The following is a 22,347-nucleotide window of genomic DNA, read 5'->3' on the forward strand; positions in this document are numbered from 1 at the left end:
TTGTCGCCAACATATAATGACACTCCCCAGCAGTTCGCATATGGCAGTGTGAACTGCTATGCGTGTTGGGTGCAATGCAATTTGCAGGGTTCTCGCATCGCAATAGGGTGAACTGGCACTAAAATGCCTGAAAACTGTCTCAGTGTGAAAGGGCTCTAAGAGTATAACGCATTCAACAATCTTTTCGGTCTTTCAAGTGTTTTACCCATTTGACAGTAAATCTACCAATAATCCGATTGCATATAAAATAACTGAGCTGGCATAATGTGTGATTTATTTGTCAGACTATTATGGTGGCCATGCACACGTCAATTTCTGTCTAATCAATCTCTCTTGATAGGAATAATCGATCGATTGTGTACAACCCATTGGGCCGTTGTGCCACGCACAGGAAATTGGATTTTGATCAACAACTGGAAGATACTATTGCAAACTATCAATGTTTTTACCATGCAATCTCATGATCTGATCGACTTAAATATGATCAAATCCTGTCAGTGCTGCCAATCGATCCAAAAACAGTTCTAAATCTAAATTTATCAGAAGTGAAGTTATGCCTATTCACTTGGTTGCTGATCCAATTGCTTGAATTGAATTGCACATCAAGTGGACAATAAAATTGAAGTCACCATATGTTCTAAAGACGGAAACAAAAGTATAAAGTGTGCCTCTCCCAGGAAGTAATGTGGATGTGATGAATCCTTCTCTATATACACAGAACTGTCACCCTGCAAAGTCCTGGATCTCAGAACGATCGAATTACAACGTACACGACGTTCTATTCTCCAACTGTCACTCTCCAGCCCTGACCCGCCCATAACCGCGCCACAGCCGTCTCCATGGCAACCACAGACACCGGAACAGGAAGTGTTCAGCAGATGAAGGCTTTGAATCCGTTAGGAAGGCTGGGAGAAGAGCGGTAAGGAATAAAATTGGAATGTACGTTGGTCTTGTGTTCTCTTGTTCTGTCCAGATATGTGTCTTGGAGTTCATACCTACCCATAAATGTCAGACAGCACGTGTATACAGAGTGTACACCTATCCCATGGTGTGTGCATTATGGCAGCCTTGCAGTGTAATACACAACATGACAGAAATCTCTGTATTAGTCCAGGCTGATCTACAATATCCTGAACCTGACCAATCAATTCTCATCATCCCTTAACACAAAGCTTAGAAAGTGATTTTATTCCATGTATTTATTTATTAAGTGTATTAAATGCATTAAATGAATTTGTATAGTCAGTAACATCAGTTTGTCTTATTTAGGCTCTGATCACACCTATGCAGGTACAACAGAACAAGTGCCTTTAGTGTGTCACCCCTACATCTGTTCATTTATTTTAGTAGGCTGCCCTACATGGGGAAAATTGCACAAAAAAAGTGCGTTACCCTTTTTTGCATGCATGAAGGTAAAAAAAAAAACTTCCTCCGTGCAGCAGTTTTCCCCCCAGCCTGTTTAGAACCACTTTAATCTGCATGTATACACAGGCGATTGTTATTCAGAAATGCTGCTGGCTTCCCTCAGAGACACAAAGTAGCAGACTATGAAAGAACAATCACAAAGATCACATTGTAACAAAACATAACCAAAGATACATCAGCTGATGTGTGGCTGGATGCAATCTGGTCAGAAGGATACAAACGTTTCTAGTGCTAGAAATGCAGTTGGCTTCAGTGAGGAAAACACAGAGCCATACAGAATTGTTATTACTAGAAACTGGGGCTGACATAAAACTAACCGTGTTTATTTATCTTTTATAAATATATATTTTTAGTAGCAATTCTACGTCATCATCATTTTTAGGCCTCATGCACACGAGACGCAGTTAAACGTGTTCAGATGCAGTTGGACAATTTTTTCAACTGCCCCTGAACTCATTCAATGTTATCCTATGTGTCCATGCACACAGTCTCGTTTTTTGCCGTTTTTTATGCAGTTGCGTTTAACCTCGTTTTTCCAGAAGCAAAAAAAGGGTTCAGACGCAAAAATGTCCACGTTTCAGACGCAAAATGCGGCTAAACGCGGTACTAGCCGCGTTTGCGTTTATATGCGTTTTTAAAGGAACCCAATTTTTTGGACCTGAAAACTCAGAAATATGATCTGAGAATGACATTTTATGACCCGACTTTGGGGTCCCATATCTTTGGGCCACTTATTGCCAGGAACCCCAAATTTGGCATGCAGACAACATATCCAAATTTGGGGTTCCTATCACCAAGTGACCCCGAGATAGAGGGCCCAGAAAGTTGGGTCGCAAAATGTCATGCACTTTTCTGCATCAGAGAATTACATTTTGTGACCCGACTTTGGGGGCCCATATCTTGGGGCCAATTATTGCCAGGAACCCCAATGTCATGTCATGCACTTTTCTGCATCAGAGATACATGGCCTCAAAGTCAACTGTGACCATCTGCGGCAATGTAATTTGGTCATTAGGGTTGGGTGTTATGGTAAGTGGTTATCCATTAGGGTTAGTGTAAGGGATAGGGTTAGCTGTTAGGGGTAGGGTTAGTGTTAGTGGTTAGTGTTTAGTGTTAGGATGAATGGTTAGGGTTAGGATTCTGGATATTTTAATAAGGCATTAAAAAATATTATACTACCATATACAGCAGCAAAGAATTAAAATATATTAATCAATACATATTTCACGATAAAAATATAAAACATGTATGTGCAGCTGCGTACCTACCCCGACAAGTTTTTTAATTTTAGCCGGATGTCCATTGTCACATTTGATCTGCTCTTAGAAAAAGTACGACCTGGTCTGACATTCGTGGACACCAATATGAGAAACAGTGTGTCACCAGAGGAACTGCTGTTGGTAACGATCAGGTATGTGTATATATTTATAAAATATATTTATCTATAGATGTACAGTTGAATTTTTTTCTCTGTCCTTTATTTAAAAAAAAATAATGTCTATTTATAGCAAATTATCCAATTTTTTTAAATATCTAAAATTTTCTTGTGGCAATTTTTAACATGTTAAAAATATATTAAAAAATTGGCCAAATAAATTTAAAACAATTATAAAAAATCTAATTAACATAGATTTGCTTTTAAATAAAACAATTTGAAACGAGAAAAAATGAATAAAAACATATATTAAGATTAAAAAATAAATAATTAATTATTTTAATATTGTTTTATATTAGAAATAATGAAAACATGTTAAAAATTGCCACAAGAAAATTTTAGATATTTAAAAAAATTGGATAATTTGCTATAAATAGACATTATTTTTTTTTTAAATAAAGGACAGAGAAAAAAATTCAACTGTACATCTATAGATAAATATATTTTATAAATATATACACATACCTGATCGTTACCAACAGACGTTCCTCTGGTGACACACTGTTTCTCATATTGGTGTCCACGAATGTCAGACCAGGTCGTACTTTTTCTAAGAGCAGATCAAATGTGACAATGGACATCCGGCTAAAATTAAAAAACTTGTCGGGGTAGGTACGCAGCTGCACATACATGTTTGTGAAATATCCAACGGACATTCGCTGTCCCATCAACGGATGGGTCCATTATCGATGAGCTCTGACTCTGGACTTCTCACGAAATTTGCGACGACGGTCTCATCAAGAGCAACATCAGGAGCATTTCCTGACATATATTCAATATGGGATCCATTACAAAATATATACCACAGAAAGAGAGGAAAATGCAAGTGTACAACTGCTCTCTATGCTGCTGCTGCTCACTCTGATCAAAATAGCAGAAATAGTTAAAAAAAAACATGCTTTGAGAGCTTGGGGAGGGTCTACATGATGTTATCTTTATAAACGCTTATAAACGAAAACGCGGCAAAACGCGCGTTTCAGCTTTTTTTGAGCAGAGTTTTCACCTGCGTCTCGTGTGCATGAGGCCTTATGTGTGTTGTTTTTAATGTGTCTTAGTAAAACTTGGATATACCTTCATGAAGAAGATTTTTCAAATAGGCCTGATACCACTGAGAGTTGGACAGCATACCGGGTATAAACCAGAGATATACAAACTTTCTGAACAAAGGGCCAGTCAAATTTTAGGGGGGGGGGGGGGGGGCAGACTGTCGCCAGCAGAAGTAGAAAATGCCCCAGGGTCTTTGGAATTAAATTTCTTGATGGTTAGTGGGAATATAAAAATTACTTAGCACCTGTTTTCATGTGAGGGAGAATAGTACCTCATCATTAGTATTATTGGGAGGAGTGCTGCCTCATCATTGGTATTAGTGGGAGGGATAGTACCCCATCGTTCATGTCAGAGGATGGAATAATGTCCCATTAGTGTCAGTGGGAGGAATAGTACTGCATTATTGGTAATAATGGGAGGAATGGTGCCCTATAGTTGGTGTCATTGGGAGAAATGGTGTCCCATTATTGGTGTCAGTGGGGGGGGAATGGTGCCCCCGCCGTCGGTGTCAGTGGGGGGGGAATGGTGCCCCCGCCGTCGGTGTCAGTAAGGGGGGGGGAATGGTGCCCCCGCCGTCGGTGTCAGTGGGGGGGGGATTAGTGCCCCCGTCATCGGTGTCAGTGGGGGGGGGTTTGGTGCCCCCGTCATCGGTGTCAGTGGGGGGGGGGGATTGGTGCCCCTGTCATCGGTGTCAGTGGGGGGGGGGGGATTGGTGCCCCCGTCGTCGGTGTCAGTGGGGGGGGGGGATTGGTGCCCCCGTCGTCGGTGTCAGTGGGGGGGGGGGATTGGTGCCCCCGTCGTCGCTGTCAGTGGGGGGGGATTGGTGCCCCCGTCGTCGCTGTCAGTGGGGGGGGGGGGATTGGTGCCCCTGTCGTCAGTGGGGGGGGGTTGGTGCCCCCGTCGTCGGTGTCAGTGGGGGGGGGGTTGGTGCCCCCGTCGTCTGTGTCAGTGGGGGTCATCTGACTTGGGAACCATAGTTCGGAGGCCGTTGGTATACACCATTTGAACAGAGAGCCCTCAAATATTTGGCTATTGAGAAAGAAAAGTTTGATTCATTGGGCTTGATCGTCTATTGTTCTCTGTTGAGAAATTAAAGATAGGTGATGCTACAAAACAGCCTGGAATGGTCAGGTGAAATTGATTTCTGAAGTCACAAATTAAAGATCAAATACTCTTCCACAGGAAGATATGTCTGTAAGTGGCTCATTACAGGCTTCACTGGAAATCTCTGTTGCTGGTTTGGCTCGTTGTACCCTGGTAAATTATTCAGAAAAACAAATTAATCGCTGCACTCCAGGCTACGAGGTGAAATCTGTCAGTTGTGACCCCCTGCTGTCATCTAATGAATAAGAAAATTTGGTGTAATGCAGAGTGCAGTGAATCTTTTCTTTTTCTGACTCTTGCTCATGGTTGTCTAACTTATATTGGCCAGTAAAATAATTGATGTTTTTTTTTTTCTTTTAAATGATCAGATGGCGTTGCCGACACTACCTTCAAACATCTACAGTCGCAGCAGGGTTCTGGAAAAACAGATTGTACGCCACAGAGAACAAGAAGCTCGCTTTCGTAATGAGTGGGACATGGCCAATCGGTATTTTAAACAGTCAGATGTGTGTAGCAGCAAACAGGCTCAGTGGAGTTCACGTATTTCCTATGAACAGAGGTAATGCATTTCACTTTTACCCATTTTTATTAAATTCCATAGCATACATTATACAAGATGTTACTCCCAAGGCCTATTGCACATTGGACTTTTAGCCCCTGTGTTTTCAGTCCTGGCATTTTAGTGCACTTGTGAGACAGACGTAGCGTCCTTCCTGTCAAAGTTTATGGCAGGATGTAACATGCTGCGGCTGGATGGGGCTGAATCCTGTACCGAGTGATATTCATGTTGGTGCCCTATGCATTCAGGGACATATTTCCAGAACACATATATTCTATTTTCTGGGCATAAATCCTTACACATAAAAGGCCTTGAACGTGAGTATCACTAGATATGACTCACCCCAAGGAGAATGGAGCATGCATCCAATGTCTGCGCACACACACCACTGTTCACTGAGGGCTTCAGGGCGAGACTGAGGGGGCCCCCTCTGTTGTGGATGCCTACATTTGTACCCTTGGGACTAGTGAGAGGGCTATCAACAAAGTGGCATCGAGTTCTGCAGTGTTCAGCATTGCCTTAGAAAGGGGGGGGGGGGTGCACCAGCAAAAAAACAACAACACTATTTATAAGAGTGTACGTGTCTGTGTGTATATATGCACACGCATATGTTTGAGCTTTAAGGTGCACACCTATGCCCTGTCCCTTTGGTCAATAAGGACAAGGTATGCGAATGAATACATGGACATAGGGGAATCGATCCGCCATGACATTACAAACTACAGCAGCAACATGTAGGACATCATTACAAGGTAAGCCAAACAAAACAGGGAAAATAACTACACTAATACCTAGTTAGAATAAGAAAAGCGTTTGAAAGTGTACTATGCATTTAAGTTGAATTCTAGGCAAATCCTAACTACTCTTAAATATGTTCCCTTCCCCTCCTAACACCCATTCTGACTAACCTGTGAAAGAGAGATCTGTATACTTGCTTATTTTCAGGCTGTTCCAGTCTGGTCACACGATCCAGCCCCCTGTGTCAGCCACTGGCGGCTGCGGGGGAGAGGAGGGAGTGCAGAAAACAGATGGGTCATAGTAAGCCTATGGGTGAAATCACCACTCCCAGGCTTTACCAGTCATTGTTGAGTGCTCTCTGCTGCAGCCAGCGCTGGCAGACACAGGAAGATCACGTGATTGGACTGAAGCAAATTACTGCTTTCCTTTTTGCATGCTGAAAAATCCTACCTAGCTTTCCTCATCTATGCAATGTTAAAGCTGAATTCAACCTATGCAAAAAAAAAAAAAGTAAAATGGGCCCTAGGAGTTTTTAGCCATAATGTGGTGTAGTATGCATGGCAGACTTACTAACAGGCCATCCCCTCCAGCCCAAGGCTGTCATTGCTGTTTTCACTGCTCAAATAAAGACTGTACTACAATGTTCTTGAATAATGGGCTAGTTTTCTTTTTTCCTAGTATGAATGCTTACCATCGGGAGAAACAGAGAGAAGAGAAAAGGAAGAACCTGGAACGCCGGAGAGATGAGCTTCGTAAAATGTTACAGGAAGAGAGAAACGTGTTGGAAGCAGAATTGAAGGAGCTTTCTCAGAATAGGCAGCCTGACCTCGACAGCATGAGGGAACGTGCAGAGGGGCTAAGGTCTGCACGGGAGGAGCGTAGGAAAAAGGTTTGCTAAAAATAGGATTGAGATAATAAAAGGGCTACAATTACTGACCTTTAGAAGATGCTACTTGCCTGGCTGTTATTCTGCTCCATTTTATACCATTTTGGTCACTGACCCAGAATTAGCATGAAGATTTTAAAAGTCAGGCAGATGTTTCACTCAGTATAAGTCCTTATCGACCTATATATTCCAGGCCACTGACTCAAAGAGTTAATGGCCATACCTCTACTGTGGGTCACGGTAGTGCACTTAGTTCTGCACTCCAGTGACACAGATTCAGCCAATCCAGGCTCTGCAGGGATCTTGACAATGTCGGTATACACCCAGATTCCTGCCCGGAAGCTGGCTCAGCCTCTCAGTGACCCACTGAGAGCCTGAGTCATCTGGTTCAAGCCCACTTCACAGTCCGAAGTTCCAGTGAGTGCTGTAGGGGAAAAGCACACTGACAGTCACCGCTCTGTGCTTAGAGCGGTGCCGAGAACCGAGCGATCATCAGTCTTTGATCGCTCAGTTCTTGGTGCAGAGCCGGCGGTGAACAGATACAGCATCAAACCAATGCTGTAGCCATCTAGATGTGTATGAATGTTTATTTTTTAACCTTGCGCTTTTCTTTTAAAATGACAGGATTAACCTAGGTCCGCATTGGAAGCCTCCATGTTTCTCTCATAATCTGTTTCCTTTAAAAATTTGTTGGTACACTCCTAACATAACTTTCTTTGTTTCTAATTGTTGTTTGTTTTAATCATGTGTCATTTTTTTACCACAAGCTTGCTGAGGAGATGCAGTATGAGCAATGGAAGACTAACAATCCGAAACTACGCGAGGTAAACCTTATCAGCTTCTTGGTTATCTATAAACGACAATAATACTCCAGATTAATTTTATCTCTTTTGCCAATGATAGAGAATTGACAGCTTGCAATAATTTAAACAAAAACCTCTATGATAACATTTAGGGGTCTATTTATAAAATAAATTGCTGGACTAAAGTCCCAAGCATTCACCCTGCCATCACAAATAATCGCTTCCATTTGCCTAATATGTTTGTCTGCGATCGACGGCTAGTAGATGGAATTGATGAACCTAACAAATAAACAGCAAAATTAGGCAAATTAAAGGGGTTGTAAAGGTTTGTTTTTTATTTTCTACATAGGTTCCTCTAAGCTAGTGCATTGTTGGTTCACTTACCTTTTTCCTTCGATTTCCCTTCTAAATGTTTTTTTTCTTTGTCTGAATTTCTCACTTCCTGTTTCTCCTCAGTAAACTTCTCACCATCATCCGAGCTGGTGGTTAGTCAGCCAGAACAGCTTACTGAACAGCTTACTGAGGAGGAACAGGAAGTGAGAAATTCAGATAAAGAAAACAAAGAAAAAAAAAACATTTATAAGGGAAATCGAAGGAAAAGATAAGTGAACCAACAATGCACTAGCTTAAAGGAACCTATTTAGAAAATAAAAAACAAACCTTTACAAACCCTTTTAAGGTAATTATTCATGATAGCTGGGCAAATGCGTGTCACGTGTGTCCAAATATTTTTTTTCTAAATATACTCAAATTATTTATGTGACCGGCAGCTGCAAAATATGTAGAGTGAGGGTAACATGTCAGTAAATTTTATTTTTGACATGCCAGATATTGAAGCACATGGGGTTTCGGCACCAATATCTTGATGGTGGTATTTTTATTGCTTTCGGCCGCAAGAGCAAATGTAAATCCTGCAGCCATCAGTAATTGTCACTAAAATTTAAGGTGTTCATAGCACATTACTCTCCTTTTGCCTTAACACTTAAAGTGGTTGTAAACCTCAGACACATAATATAAACAAAACGTATCCCTCTATAGTGTGTCCTTGTCTTAATCCAGAGCACTAAGTGTCATCTCTGTCTGCTGTTTCATTCCTCTGCTATCAGCATGAATGCCTTCTGACAAGTTTTCCTGACACCAAAAGAAAAATGGTGACAGGATAGGAACCTTCAGCAGATTGACAGCCTCAGCTCTGTTCCTGTGTGCTCTGTGGAGGGAGTGTGTCCCTACCTTCCAATCAGCTCTCAGAGCTCTCCTCACTGAACTCTGCAGAGTGCAGTTTCAGCTCTCCGCCCCCTTTTTCAGAACTCTTAGACAAGCTTTACATTTTCTGACTTTGAACGGATGTAGAGAAGAGAAGACTATAGATAGAAAGGTACAACTTATGTAGGAGGATTTGTTTCAACTCTGTGTATCACCTGAGACCAGTCACTTCACTGGGTATTAGGAAAGCGGCTTGGGTGTGTTTTGAGATCCCACCTGCCTGATCCCACCAGGAAGCTGATACTTCACATGGCTAATCACAAGCAGTGAGACATTTCCCGATTTGTGCAGCTGCGGACAGATACGCCTCACTGCCTGTGATTAGCGGTATGCAGTGTCGGCTTCCTAGTGGGAATCGGGCAGGTGGGATCCCGAACATGCCCAAGCCCATTCTTACTGGGTATATGTAAGGGTTTACAAACACTTAACTTGATTAAAATCAAAATCTGGTTCCACTGACAACTGCCCATCCCATTTGGAAATATTTACCTTCTCTTTGTTACCCAAAGCTTCATTAAGCTTAATGTTAGTAACTAAGAGAAGTACTGTCTAAGCTCCGAGCTGTGACTTGGAGCCTACGTAGGGTTGAGTTATTTTTCTCTCTCCTTGTGACATCATTGGATGCCTGAACAGCCAATCATCATGCTGTCATGTGGGAGAAATACAAGTGAATCGCATTCTCAAGTACTGGGTATATCTGGTCAATATTCACTGCCGGTGAAGTAGTAAAGAGAAGGTATGTGCAGCTGCAGAGGGTTGCAGTTAATTGAACTTTGGCTGCATTCAAACCTGAGTGTTTTGAAGCATGAAGACACTCAACAAGCAAAATCCCATTCACTTCAATGGCCCCTGTTTGCATTTTGAGTGTGAACAAGGGCCAATGAAATTAATGGGATTTTGCTTGTTGAGCATCTTCAACCATCGAGCTACAAAATGCCCAGGTTTGAATGCAGCCTTATTGCTTTGCCCTACATTTGCTGTGAATTTATAATAACGATAAACCCATAATCACAGATTTTTGAAATCGCATTTTTCATTATTTTATGTTTATTATTCGGGTAAGGATATCATTTTGGAAAATAGTAATATGCATTTTATAGAAATTATCTTGCTTTTATAGATTGTGTAAGTATTTTTGATGTGTTATAGAGCACGGTCCATACATTTTATTTGTAAAGAATTCAGAACATTATGATGAAGATCTTTGATGTGATGGTTGAATGAATATTGTTTTCTCTAAAGGTGGAATCCAGTATGCATAAGAAGTATGTCGTCGATGCTTGGGGAGAACAGATCACAGAGAGAAATCAGGTAATTCTCAGTCCTAACTGAAAGATTCTTAGACAGATATGTGAAAAAAAAAAAGATTGAGTTCCAGGCGCTGATCACAGAAAAAAAAACACATAATACAACATGTGCCCAGCTGAACTGTGCTGCTGTATAAAGCCAGGGATCAGATGCAGAAATGCTGAAGACAAATAGGGCTGACAGTGCTCAGGAACTGAGCTGAAATTAATGGGTGTTGGCTGCAATAAACCAAATGTGTACAGAAGAGTTGCTGGTGATTTATTTCAAAGGTTAAAACAGTACAGGCGTAGAATACCAACGTTACCACACTGTCTATAAGGCTGGTTCAGGCACTACTGGATCACTAGGACTGACTGGGACAACCAACCGAGGAACGCCGACAATGAAAGCCGCAATGACATGCAAGCTGCAGTGTGTAGTGTGTTGAGCCAGTCCCGCCGGCATAGAAAGATGGTATCACCAACACTGGCATTATAGGTGGAGCCAAGCTGCTGACCTTGTCCAAAGGAGAAGCTCTGTGGTAAGCGGCGAGGAGGGAGGCATCACCGAAGACAAGTCGGAACTGAAGCGGGAACCAGCCTCGGCCAGCATGGATCAAAGCGAACAGTCACGGCAACAGGGACGCTCTGCTCCATGCTGGCAGCGGCTGGTTCCTTCCCAGATACCTCAGTTCCAGCTTGTCTTCGGTGATGCCCCCCTCCTCACCGCTTACCATGGAGCTTCTCCTTTGGACATAGTCGGTTGCTTGGCTCCATCCATTAGGCCAGCGTTAGTGATACCATCTTTCTATGATGGTGGGATGGGCTCAACACACTACACACTGCAGCTTGCATGCCATTGCAACTTTCATGGTCGGTGTCCCTCGGTTTGTTGTCCCGGTCAGTCTTAAGCCGCGTACACACCTAGCCGTCTGTCCGACGTACTTAGTCTGGCGAGCTTCCCGCCAGACTGTCCGTCGGACTTTCCGAACGGGCTACTTGCCCACACACGGCATTTTTTCAGCGGACTAATACGGAGTACTAAGTCCGCCGTACTATCCGCCCTACTTTTGAAATGAACGGACTCGCCCACACACGCGGAGGAAAGTCCGCTCATTTCGAGCGCGTCTCCAGGTAGGCGGGGCCCGCGAAGGATACGTCGCTGGCCCCGCCGCCTGGTATGAACTTAAAGGGGAACCCCAACGCCGAAAAAAATCAGCGTGGGGGGTCCTCCCAAAGTCCACAACAGACCCTTGTCCGAGCACGCTACCCGGCCGGCCAGGAAAGGAGGGGCGAGCGAGCGCCCCCCCCCCCCCCTCCTGAACCGTACCAGGCCGCGTGCCCTCAACATGGGGGGGTGCCTCCCCAAAGCACCTTGTCCCCATGTTGATGAGGACAAGGGCCTCTTCCCGACAACCCTGGCCGTTGGTTGTCAGAGTCTGCAGGCGGGGGGCTTATCGGAATCCGGGAGCCCCCTTTAATAAGGGGGCCGGATACCGGCCCCCCACCCTATGTGTCCCTGGCATTGCGGCCGGAGAGAAGGTCGAGTCAACATCTCCAGGAGAAGAAGAAGAAGAACGGAAGGCGGCGGCGGCGACAGAAGACCAGGCCACCGCCTGTAAAAGAGCTATAAGAAGGCGAGGTGGCCCGGCAGAAGAACCGAAGAGGGGGACAAGACCCCCGAAGTCGGAAGAAGAGGCCGCGGCGACGAAGAAGAATGCTGGGCTCCTCCGCTAGTAAAAGAGCTACAAGAAGATAGCGGAGGAGTCCGGCGAGAAGACCCCCGGAGCTGTGCAATAAATTATTTTATCTTGTGTGTTGTGTTTTTTTTTTGTACTTTATTTTACAGGTGAATGGGTAGGGGTACATTGTACCCCATACTCATTCACATAGGGTGGGGGGCCGGTATCCGGGGGCCCCCTTATTAAAGGGGGCTCCCGGATTCCGATAAGCCCCCCGCCCGCAGACCCCGACAACCCTGGCCGTTGTCCTCATCAACATGGGGACAAGCTGCTTTGGGGTGGGGGGGCCGCGTGGCCCCCCCTTCCCCAAGGCACCCCCCATGTTGAGGGCACGCGGCCTGGTATGGCTCAGGAGGGGGGGGGGGGGGGCGCTCGCTCGCCCCTCCTTTCCTGACCGGCCGGGTAGCGTGCTCGGACAAGGGTCTGTTGTGGACTTTGGGGGGACCCCCACGCCGATTTTTTTCGGCGTTGGGGTTCCCCTTTAAGTCCATACCAGGCGGCGGGGCCAGCGACGTCTCCTTCGCGGGCCCCGCCTACCTGGAGACCCGCTCGAAATGAGCGGACTTTTCTCCGGGCGGGAAAAGTCCGTTCATTTCAAAAGTACGGCGGGAAGATTGGAGTGTAAAACTACATTCTAAGTCCGCCGTACTTTCGGGTCAAAAAAGTATGCCGGAGGCTACACACGGGGGGATTGTCCGGCGGACTTGAGTTTGCCGGACTTTTCCACCCGCTTGTTTGATCGTGTGTACGCGGCATAAGTGATCCATCAGTGCCTGAACCAGCCTCACATCTAGTGTGGTAACGTTGTCATTCCAAGCCTCTACTGTTTTAATCTTTGAAATAAATCACCAGCAACTCTTCTGAGTATACATTTGGTTTATTGCAGCCCTCACCCATTCATTTCAGCTCAGTTCCTGAGCGCTGTCAGCCCTATGTACAGATATGTGCTGCGTATAAGTAGGTTTTAATGCTATTTTCATTGTAATGATATGAAAGAGGAATATGTGTATTAAAGTTAGAACCTTTTTAGCTTTGAGGGAGGTTTATGACCCCAGTCTGTGTCTCATTGGAGATATTTTCTTTCACTTCCTGTTCCAGAAATACAACTGGAAGTGAGGTTAAACCTCATCCCATGCTCTGCTGGGGTATTACCGCTTAGCTCTATTCTAGTGATGACTGTCCAATTCAGGATCCTTCCTCTTTTCCTCCACCAGTACTGAAACTGAGAGTGAATCACTCCAATGAGGACACAGACAACAATACAAATCTGACAGCAATTTTAACACTCTTCCACTCTCCACTTCATCAAAAACAAATAAAAAAGTTTTGTTTGGAGTTCCACTTTAAGGCTGATGTACAGTAGCTTCAAACCGGGATATATATTAAAGCTGTAATCCATTTTGTTTAAATAAGCATTTTATTTGCTAGGAAAAACTAGAAGAGAAAGAAGAGAAGAAGAGATTTGAGAACCAATATGAACTTGCCCGGCGTGAAGCTCTAGAGAATATGAAACGAGAGGAGGAGAGACGGCGCCAGGCAGAGAGGGAGCAAGCTGAAGTCCTGCGGCAGCAAATGGAGGAGCTCAAACTGAGGGAACTAGAGGTAAGGAGCATCCTAGTAAAGAGTATGTTTTGTCAAAATGGATAAAAAAAAACAAACATATTTAGCATGTGTTGGAAATACATGCACTTATTTTATCTATTTAAACACAGAGCAAGTCCAGAAAAATAACTGATGTGCTAGTAATGAAGTGTGTTCCTACCTTTCTCTTCGATATGACAACATTTGTATTTTTGTCTCTGAATGCTTAACCACCGGTTGTCATTCCTGCCTAATTAATTTCTGATGGATTACAAAGAACACAGACTTCTCATCTCCTCCTCTCCACACCTCTAAAACCCCTACTTATACACTGGCAGTGAGCACAGGAAGTTATTAGCTCACAAGGTTTCTGGCAAAATCAACTAGTTTTTTTTTATAAAAACAAACTATGAGGATCTTGCAAGATACCTACTATTACAATATGAATAAAAAATTACTATGCTGCGCTATCTCCTGATATTCTTCCCAACACTGAATTTAAATAAAAAAATAATAAATAAATAAATAAATATATATATAATCAAAAAAGAGAATGTATATAAAGTCCGTCGTTGCTGTGATAATATAATCAGTGATGTGTTTCACACTCCACAGGCAAAAAAAAAAATCTAAAACAAACTCTTAAAGAATATAAATATATATAAGTGCCACAAACATGAATCATAAAGGGCTATAGTGCATAAAACGGTGACCTCTTGCTCAAACAAGGGTCAATCCAACATAATAGATATATAGTCATTGTTAGAATTATAATGGTGACATCATAAAAACATGAAAACAACGTGCTTTGGTGTCCAAACTCAGGTGCTCCCCAGCCTCTGTCAATAGCCGCTCACCTCGGAGCGTGTGACATCGCAATTAAGTACGGTCAACCATGCATGTGAATCACCTTAGGGATTCTAAGTTAGCTGTGTGGTCCCAAATCGCTCCCTGGTGCTGCAGTCTCTCGCTCGCCAGCTGCCACATCTCCGCACTGCTCGCTCTCCTCACACCATCCGCGGAATGTGCACCTCAAGGCCACAGCCTTTATTTATATTTTTATTTATATTGTCTTCACACAGTATTTTATTTTACACTTCTCAAACCGATATAGCAAAGCTTTTTCAATGGGATATTAATAGACCAAATTCGAGCATATAGGAAAAGTTTGTTTGGGTTTACATAAATATTAAAAAATGTGATGTGCGTCTCAGCATTCTTACAAAAGTAACAAATAATATCTGTAATTCCTGTTTCTAAGGCTACTTTCAAACTGGGACGTTGGGGGTGTCAGCGGTAAAGCGGCGATTTTTTTTTTTAGCTGTGTTTTACTGTCATTTTTGCAGAGGTTTTCGTCCGATAGCGGGGCACTTTTAACCCCCGCTAGTGGCCGAAAAACGGTTGTCTGTAAAGCACTGCCGCAGCAGCGTGTTGCCGGTGGTTCGGCAGCACTGCCCATTGATTTCAATGGGCAGGGGCGCTTTAGTAGCGGTGTATACCGCTCCAATGTCAAAGCCCTCGAGGAGAGGCTCTTTCAAGGTGCTATTTTTAGCATTATAGGCTACTTTCACACTGAGGCTCTTTAAGGGCACTATCTGTTGCGTTTGCACTTTGATACATGCTCATTGGACCAGAAAAGTTCAAAAACAATAGGGAAAATAGCCTAATGCTATAGGCTAAGAACATTCAACTAGAAGAAAAAGTAATAAGGAAAACCTCTGCACTGTAAGCTAAGTGTATGGAGTTCCCTGTGCTCACCACTGACAGAGGAATGAATCTGTTACTGCAGGAGGAACTGCTATACAGAATTGTACAATACAAAGATATAACTCAACTGGTGAACTGTAATGGATTTCAGTTCCATAAAGCTGTCAGACAATAGAGTTCCTTCATCTGTTGACCAAATATGTTTTTTGCTTTAGGCTGAGTTCACACCGATGTGGTCTGCTGCATCGCTTGTCATTTCTAAAGGAATAGCACTGGATTCCTGTACAATTGACATGGAAATTCAGTGCAGTGTGAATTGAGCCATACATTATGTCCGCACCAAAAACGTGGAGGATCCTTTTTCTTTTTTTTTTTTAGCCGCACTGGAATCGGCCTGAACACCCATGTGATCCGATTCCACAGCTCACACTTCGTTCTGCGAACTGATTCATTAACTTTATATTGACACCTGCAGCGGTTTGCAGAGCACAGTGAGAACTACCTGCTATTCTGATGAGGTGTGGGAACCGCACAGGAATCCCCACTGTTCCCGCATAACATCAGTGTGAACCGAGCCATAAATCAATAATTGACATTTGAATAGCACATAATATAACCTACAGTATATACATTCATTTTTTTTGTCCCATTTGCACAAAACAAATGCACATGCACTTTTCACTGGGTAAATTCTTCAATTAATTAGTTTATAGTGCAGATCAGTATTTCCAACCTACCAGATTGAAATTTACTGACACGACACCCAAAATTTACTGGCACAGCCAAGTTTTTACTAGCAGTTCCAAAAGTTCCAAAATTACAATTTTAAGTGCAAATTCCAGTATTTAGGCTACAAATAAGTACAATATGCATTTAACAATGTGATTTAGGGTAGATATTAAGGCAAAAAGCATATTTCTTATTTTATTTTTAATATAGTAAGTAGCTCAGGGACAGGACTCAGGAGGGCAATACATTAGAATCGGTGATGCACACATGAAATTGATTCTCACAGTGATAGTGACAGCAGTGTGCAACACCACAGATCACCGGCACAACATGCCCCCTCCTGGGTCACAGTGACATTCTCTCTCCATGCCAGGTGGTCCCTTCAATCCACTTCAGTCCAAACAGCACTGACAGTCCCGCTCCCGGCTTGCCTTAATCCTGTCCTGCAAACCCGCACACGAGACTCTGGCCATTCTGCTCGGCTCGCTTGCACCATGAAATCACATGACATGCTCCGACACCGCCTCCACCTGACCAGCCTCCCCGCTGGCACCACCCGAACACACTGTAGCAGGCACTTGAATAGTCTCGGTTGCCTCCAGTTTGAGTCTCCGGTTGGCTCCAGGCGCAAACTGCGCAGTTCCGAACCAAGCATAACAGCCATATTTTTTACTGGCAACCTTTTCCTCTTACTGGCATTTACTGGCAGGAGAAAAGTTCCAGTTTTTTACTGGTTGCCAGTAAAAATACTGACGGTTGGCAACACTGGTGCAGAGGTCTCCCTTTATATTATTTGCTCTTTAAATTTGTTTAGCCTATAGTGTTAAGCAATTTTCTCTATTGTTTGAATGTTCTTAAATTTTTCTGGTCGAATGCCCCTAAAGGCTATTTTCTCTTTGGTCAAATCACAGTTAACATTACATTTGCCCTAAAAGATGACAAATAGAATCTGATATATTTTTTATTTATTTTTTTTACAAACATTTTGGTTATTATTCCTGACAAATAATGAGATGCTCGCACAGCAATAGTTAATAGTAAAATTGCACGTGTTTAATCTACAAAACAGCTGCTGCTTCACAGGTTTACTGTCATTGTGTGTAGGTAGCATTCAGTTGTGTTATGTTAATGGAAAGTGTGCATGGGGCTTCTAGTAACAACTTGTAAACATGTAACTAGAAATAATTAGTGCTGGGTAAGCTATGTGTGACTGGGCTTTATTTTTATTTTTTTTGGGGGGGGGGGGGGGGGGTTAATTTCTCTGGAGCTTTGTGTACAGTTTTCACTGGTGTCTATGTGACACTATTCTTTGTGGTAATGAATTCTTTGAATACAATTGCTAACATATTGAAAATACAGGCAGAGTTCACATGAACAACATTATTATCAATCGATTTTTTACCTAATATGACAATAATTGAACACTCATGGGCAATGCATGAATTTTCCGTCCTGATCATTATCTGGTTGGATATGAAAAAATGTTAATTATATTCAGCCCCTATTCTGATCCAAATACCCCTGCCACACAGTATACAAGGGCCTGAGCCTTTACTTTTCTCTATAGCAGTAAAAGAAATACAGACTGTGAGTGGATAGTAAGAAAATATCAGCTCACCGGTGAGGTCTTCTCTGTGTTAACTTCCCTAATCAGCAAGCTCCATTTGATAGATTCACAGGGGGAACTTTACAGCAGTTAGCATGTGACTGATAATGAGACTGCATCATTTACATGCAACAACTATACAGCATATATACTATAGGTTCATGCACACTACATCTCAAAGAAGCTTCTCTTAGGCTCCATGCACACTGGGCTTAAAAAAAATGTCTGTTCTCTTTGGAGTAAAAAACGTCCATATAGAGCATTTTCTGTACAAAGTTTAGGAGAGTTTTATGGGGGGTTTTTTCTGCCAGTGACCTCCAATCAGAAACGCGAATGAGAAGGGTTTATTTTCCAGCCTCTAATTGTTCTCAAAATATGCCTGTAAACGTCCTAATGTGCGTGGACACATAGGATAACATTCAGTTGCTTTTACAGGTAGAACACAACTCCTGCAGAAGCAATGTTTTTTACAGGCTTTTGAGTTTTGTGAGCTCTTTTTTTATTTTTGCTTGGGAACTCCCCTCCCATGTTAGCCAATGTGTCCATGAATGCTATGGCTTTTTTCAGGAGTTTACAGGCATTGCTCTTACAGGCAGAACCCCCCCCTACAAAACTCATGTTTTCGAGAGGCGCTTTCTAGGAAAAGATGCCTAAGTGCCCAAAAACGCACAAAAAATTAGATGAGGGGAGTGTCTGTGAAACAAAAAATAACGCTTATGCTCAAGAAAGCTCAAATAAGCTCAATAAAAGCGTGCAAAAAAGCACAAGCTTCTTCAAGCTTTTAGACAGACAGAGAAATAAAAGCTCAAATACCTGTTAAAGTTGTTTTTTGGAGCTACAGTGTGCATGAGCCCTAAATGTCAGCTTCCTAAGGTATGAAGACTAAAGCTAAACTTCAGTCTACATTGAACAGTCTTTGGAATTCGTTTAGCTCTGGATATCGCTGCATATTATCTTGGTATTATTTTTGTGCAGCTGCCTGGCCTGCTAGCTATACCTGTCAGTACTCTTATCCTCTGAACCTCTGAAGTAGGTAAATGTGTTCTTCCTCATTCCAAGTTTGCCACACACTTCCTTACACACACTCAAAGCAGGAGAGGGAGGTTGCACAGAATCCTATCCCAAGAGGATACAATCCTTGCAATATTGCAGAATAAAATAAGATTATATCTGTAAAAAAGTGGCAGTGTTTTCTTCAGTTTTAGAGTTAGCTTATAAGCTTATATCATTAGTTTGTTTATTTTATTTTTTTACTTTGAATCTTCAGCTCAGCAAAAAAAAAAATGTTGGAAAATCTTATTGCAAGTGAGCCCAATCCATTACTCTGTGTTGGAGACAGATGGGAAAAAAAGCAGCGTTTTGCCACCATCGAGTTTGCTGGTAGTTCACCAACATCCTCGAGGACAAGCAGATACCTCTCTGCCTCCCTTTCTCAGGAAGATATCTGCCCTTTCTTGTCCACCTTGAGTTATGTGTAACTATGGCCAGGCACACTCAGATTTTTTCATTCAGCCTGCGAGCTAGCAGATCTCTCCATCCATGCTTATACAGTGTGAATGGATACATCTCTTGCTATTCTATTCTGATAGTCGGTGTCACCGATTGTCAAAATATCCAAATAGTGCATCTAATTGAATGCAGTTGCTGTTTGATTCTTTAATGTGTTCTCCAGCTTTAGCATCTTCCTCATTCCAAGCTTGCCACACACTTCCTCACACACAAGAAAGCGGGAGAGGGAGGTTGCACAGAATCCAATCCCAAGAGGATACAATCCTTGCAATATTGCACAATACAAGAGTTTACTGGTAGTTCACCAACTTCCTGGGGAACAGGCAGTCACCGATTGTCAGAATATCCAAATAGTGCATCTAATTTAATGCAGTTGCTGTTTGATTCTTTAGTGTGTGGCAGGTGCCGAAAGGGCCACCCACAGAGGCAATTTTGGTCAGTTCCTGAGGAACCAGATGGAATTTGAACAGCGTTTTACCCAGCATAAAATCTTGTCTTGGAGTTTATCTGTGTCTACATTATGCTGGAGCTTTTTGTGCAGTTCTGGTTTGTATATTTGTAATAGGATTTTTCACCTCATGGCGAAGAACTCTCGCCATGGTCTAGCAAAGAAGTTGAGTGCATATGCTCAGCGTTATATCCAGAGGTTGACTTTAGCCGCGTACACACGTAGCCGTCTGTCCGACGGACTTAGTATGGCGGACTTCCCGCCAGACTGTCCGTCGGACTTTCCAAACGGGCTACTTGCCCACACACGGCACTTTTTCAGCGGACTAATACGGCGTACTAAGTCCGCCGTACTATCCGCCCTACTTTTGAAATGAACGGACTCGCCCACACACGCGGAGGAAAGTCCGCTCATTTCGAGCGCGTCTCCAGGTAGGCGGGGCCCGCGAAGGATATGTCGCTGGCCCCGCCGCCTGGTATGGACTTAAAGGGGAACCCCAACGCCGAAAAAAAATCGGCGTGGGGGTCCCCCCAGGTCCACATCAGACCCTTGTCCGAGCACGCTACCCGGCCGGCCAGGAAAGGAGGATACGAGCGAGCGCCCCCCCTCCTGAGCCGTACCAGGCCGCGTGCCCTCAACATGGGGGGTGCCTTGGGGAAGGGGGGCCGCGCGGCCTCCCCACCCCAAAGCACCTTGTCCCCATGTTGATGAGGACAAGGGCCTCTTCCCGACAACCCTGGCCGTTGGTTGTCGGGGTCTGCGGGCAGGGGGCTTATCGGAATCCGGGAGCCTCCTTTAATAAGGGGGCCCCTGGATACCGGCCCCCCACCCTATGTGAATGAGTATGGGGTACAATGTACCCCTACCCATTCACCTGTAAAATAAAGTACAAAAAAAAACACAACACACAAGATAAAATAGTTTATTGCACAGCTCCGGGGGTCTTCCGTCTTCGGGGGTCTTCTCGCCGGACTCCTCCGCTATCTTCTTGTAGCTCTTTTGGTCTTCTGTCGCCGCCGCCGCCTTCTGTTCTTCTGTTTTTTTCTTCTTTAGATGTTGCCTCGCCGAGTCCTCCGCTCACAATGACGGGGACCGGGCACGCGGCGACTTGTATAGGGACAAGGGGCGGGGTCTTCGGTTGATGTCACATGGGTTGATGTCACATGGCGACAGTCCCAGCATCCTCCGGGACTGTGACATCATAAGGGGGCGGGGTCACCACGTGACATCAACCCATGTGACATCAACCGAAAACCCCGCCCCTTGTGCCTATATAAGTCGCCGCGTGCCCGGTCCCCGTCATTGTGAGCGGAGGACTCGGCGAGGCAACATCTAAAGAAGAAATAAACAGAAGAACAGAAGGCGGCGGCGGCGACAGAAGACCGGGCCACCGCCTGTAAAAGAGCTAGAAGAAGGCGCGGTGGCCCGGCAGAAGAACCGAAGAGGGGGACAAGACCCCCGAAGTCGGAAGAAGAGGCCGGCGGCGAGGAAGAAAGCCGGGCTCCTCCGCTAACAAAAGAGCTACAAGAAGATAGCGGAGGAGTCCGGCGAGAAGACCCCCCGAAGACGGAAGACCCCCGGAGCTGTGCAATAAACTATTTTATCTTGTGTGTTGTGTTTTTTTTTTGTACTTTATTTTACAGGTGAATGGGTAGGGGTACATTGTACCCCATACTCATTCACATAGGGTGGGGGGCCGGTATCCGGGGGCCCCCTTATTAAAGGAGGCTCCCGGATTCCGATAAGCCCCCCGCCCGCAGACCCCAACAACCAACGGCCAGGGTTGTCGGGAAGAGGCCCTTGTCCTCAATAACATGGGGACAAGGTGCTTTGGGGTGGGGGGGCCGCGCGGCCCCCCTTCCCCAAGGCACCCCCCATGTTGAGGGCACGTGGCCTGGTACGGCTCAGGAGGGGGGGGGCGCTCGCTCGTCCCCCCCTTTCCTGGCCGGCCGGGTAGCGTGCTCGGACAAGGGTCTGATGTGGACCTGGGGGGACCCCCACGCCGATTTTTTTCGGCGTTGGGGTTCCCCTTTAAGTCCATATCAGGCGGCGGGGCCAGCGACGTCTGTTTCGCGGGCCCCACCTACCTGGAGACCCACTCGAAATGAGCGGACTTTTCTCTGGGCGGGAAAAGTCTGTTCATTTCAAAAGTACGGCGGACTGGCACACACACGGCCAGATTGTCCGCCGAAATGCGAGTCCAGCGGGAAGATTGGAGTGTAAAACTACTTTCTAAGTCCGCCGTACTTTCGGGTCAAAAAAGTATGCCGAAGGCTACATACGGGGGGATTGTCTGGCGGACTTGAGTTTGCCGGACTTTTCCACCCGCTTGTTTGATCGTGTGTATGCGGCATAAGAAAAACGTATGTATGAGAGCTGCCAGCATTGCTGCAGAGGTTAAAGGGGTGGGGGGGGTCAGCCTGTCAAGGCTCAGGCCATACACTGTATCAAATTTGGTCTGCATGGTCGTCATCCCAGA

The 22,347-nt window shown here is 44.4% G+C and overlaps 1 protein-coding gene across 2 annotated transcripts in view; it reads left to right on the top strand.

The window, feature by feature from the left end:
• Positions 1-796: 796 nt before the first annotated feature.
• Positions 797-22,347, top strand: part of TCHP (trichoplein keratin filament binding) — a 57,013-nt gene continuing 35,462 nt past the window's right edge. The window contains exons 1-6 of one of the 2 annotated variants that reach the window (XM_077461332.1): positions 797-919; positions 5,380-5,570; positions 6,987-7,197; positions 7,962-8,018; positions 10,503-10,571; positions 13,717-13,890. In XM_077461332.1, coding sequence (XP_077317458.1) covers positions 5,380-5,570; positions 6,987-7,197; positions 7,962-8,018; positions 10,503-10,571; positions 13,717-13,890 — 702 coding nt within the window. In that variant the 5' untranslated portion in view covers positions 797-919. Of the gene's footprint in view, positions 940-5,379; positions 5,571-6,986; positions 7,198-7,961; positions 8,019-10,502; positions 10,572-13,716; positions 13,891-22,347 lie in introns of both variants that reach the window. The other variant, XM_077461333.1, reaches the window with a different exon arrangement.

The sequence above is a fragment of the Lithobates pipiens genome, unplaced genomic scaffold (genome assembly GCF_037356315.1).
Source record: "Lithobates pipiens isolate NorthernLeopardFrog02 unplaced genomic scaffold, aLitPip1_a1.2 Scaffold_3, whole genome shotgun sequence".
Classification (NCBI taxonomy): Eukaryota; Metazoa; Chordata; class Amphibia; order Anura; family Ranidae; genus Lithobates; species Lithobates pipiens.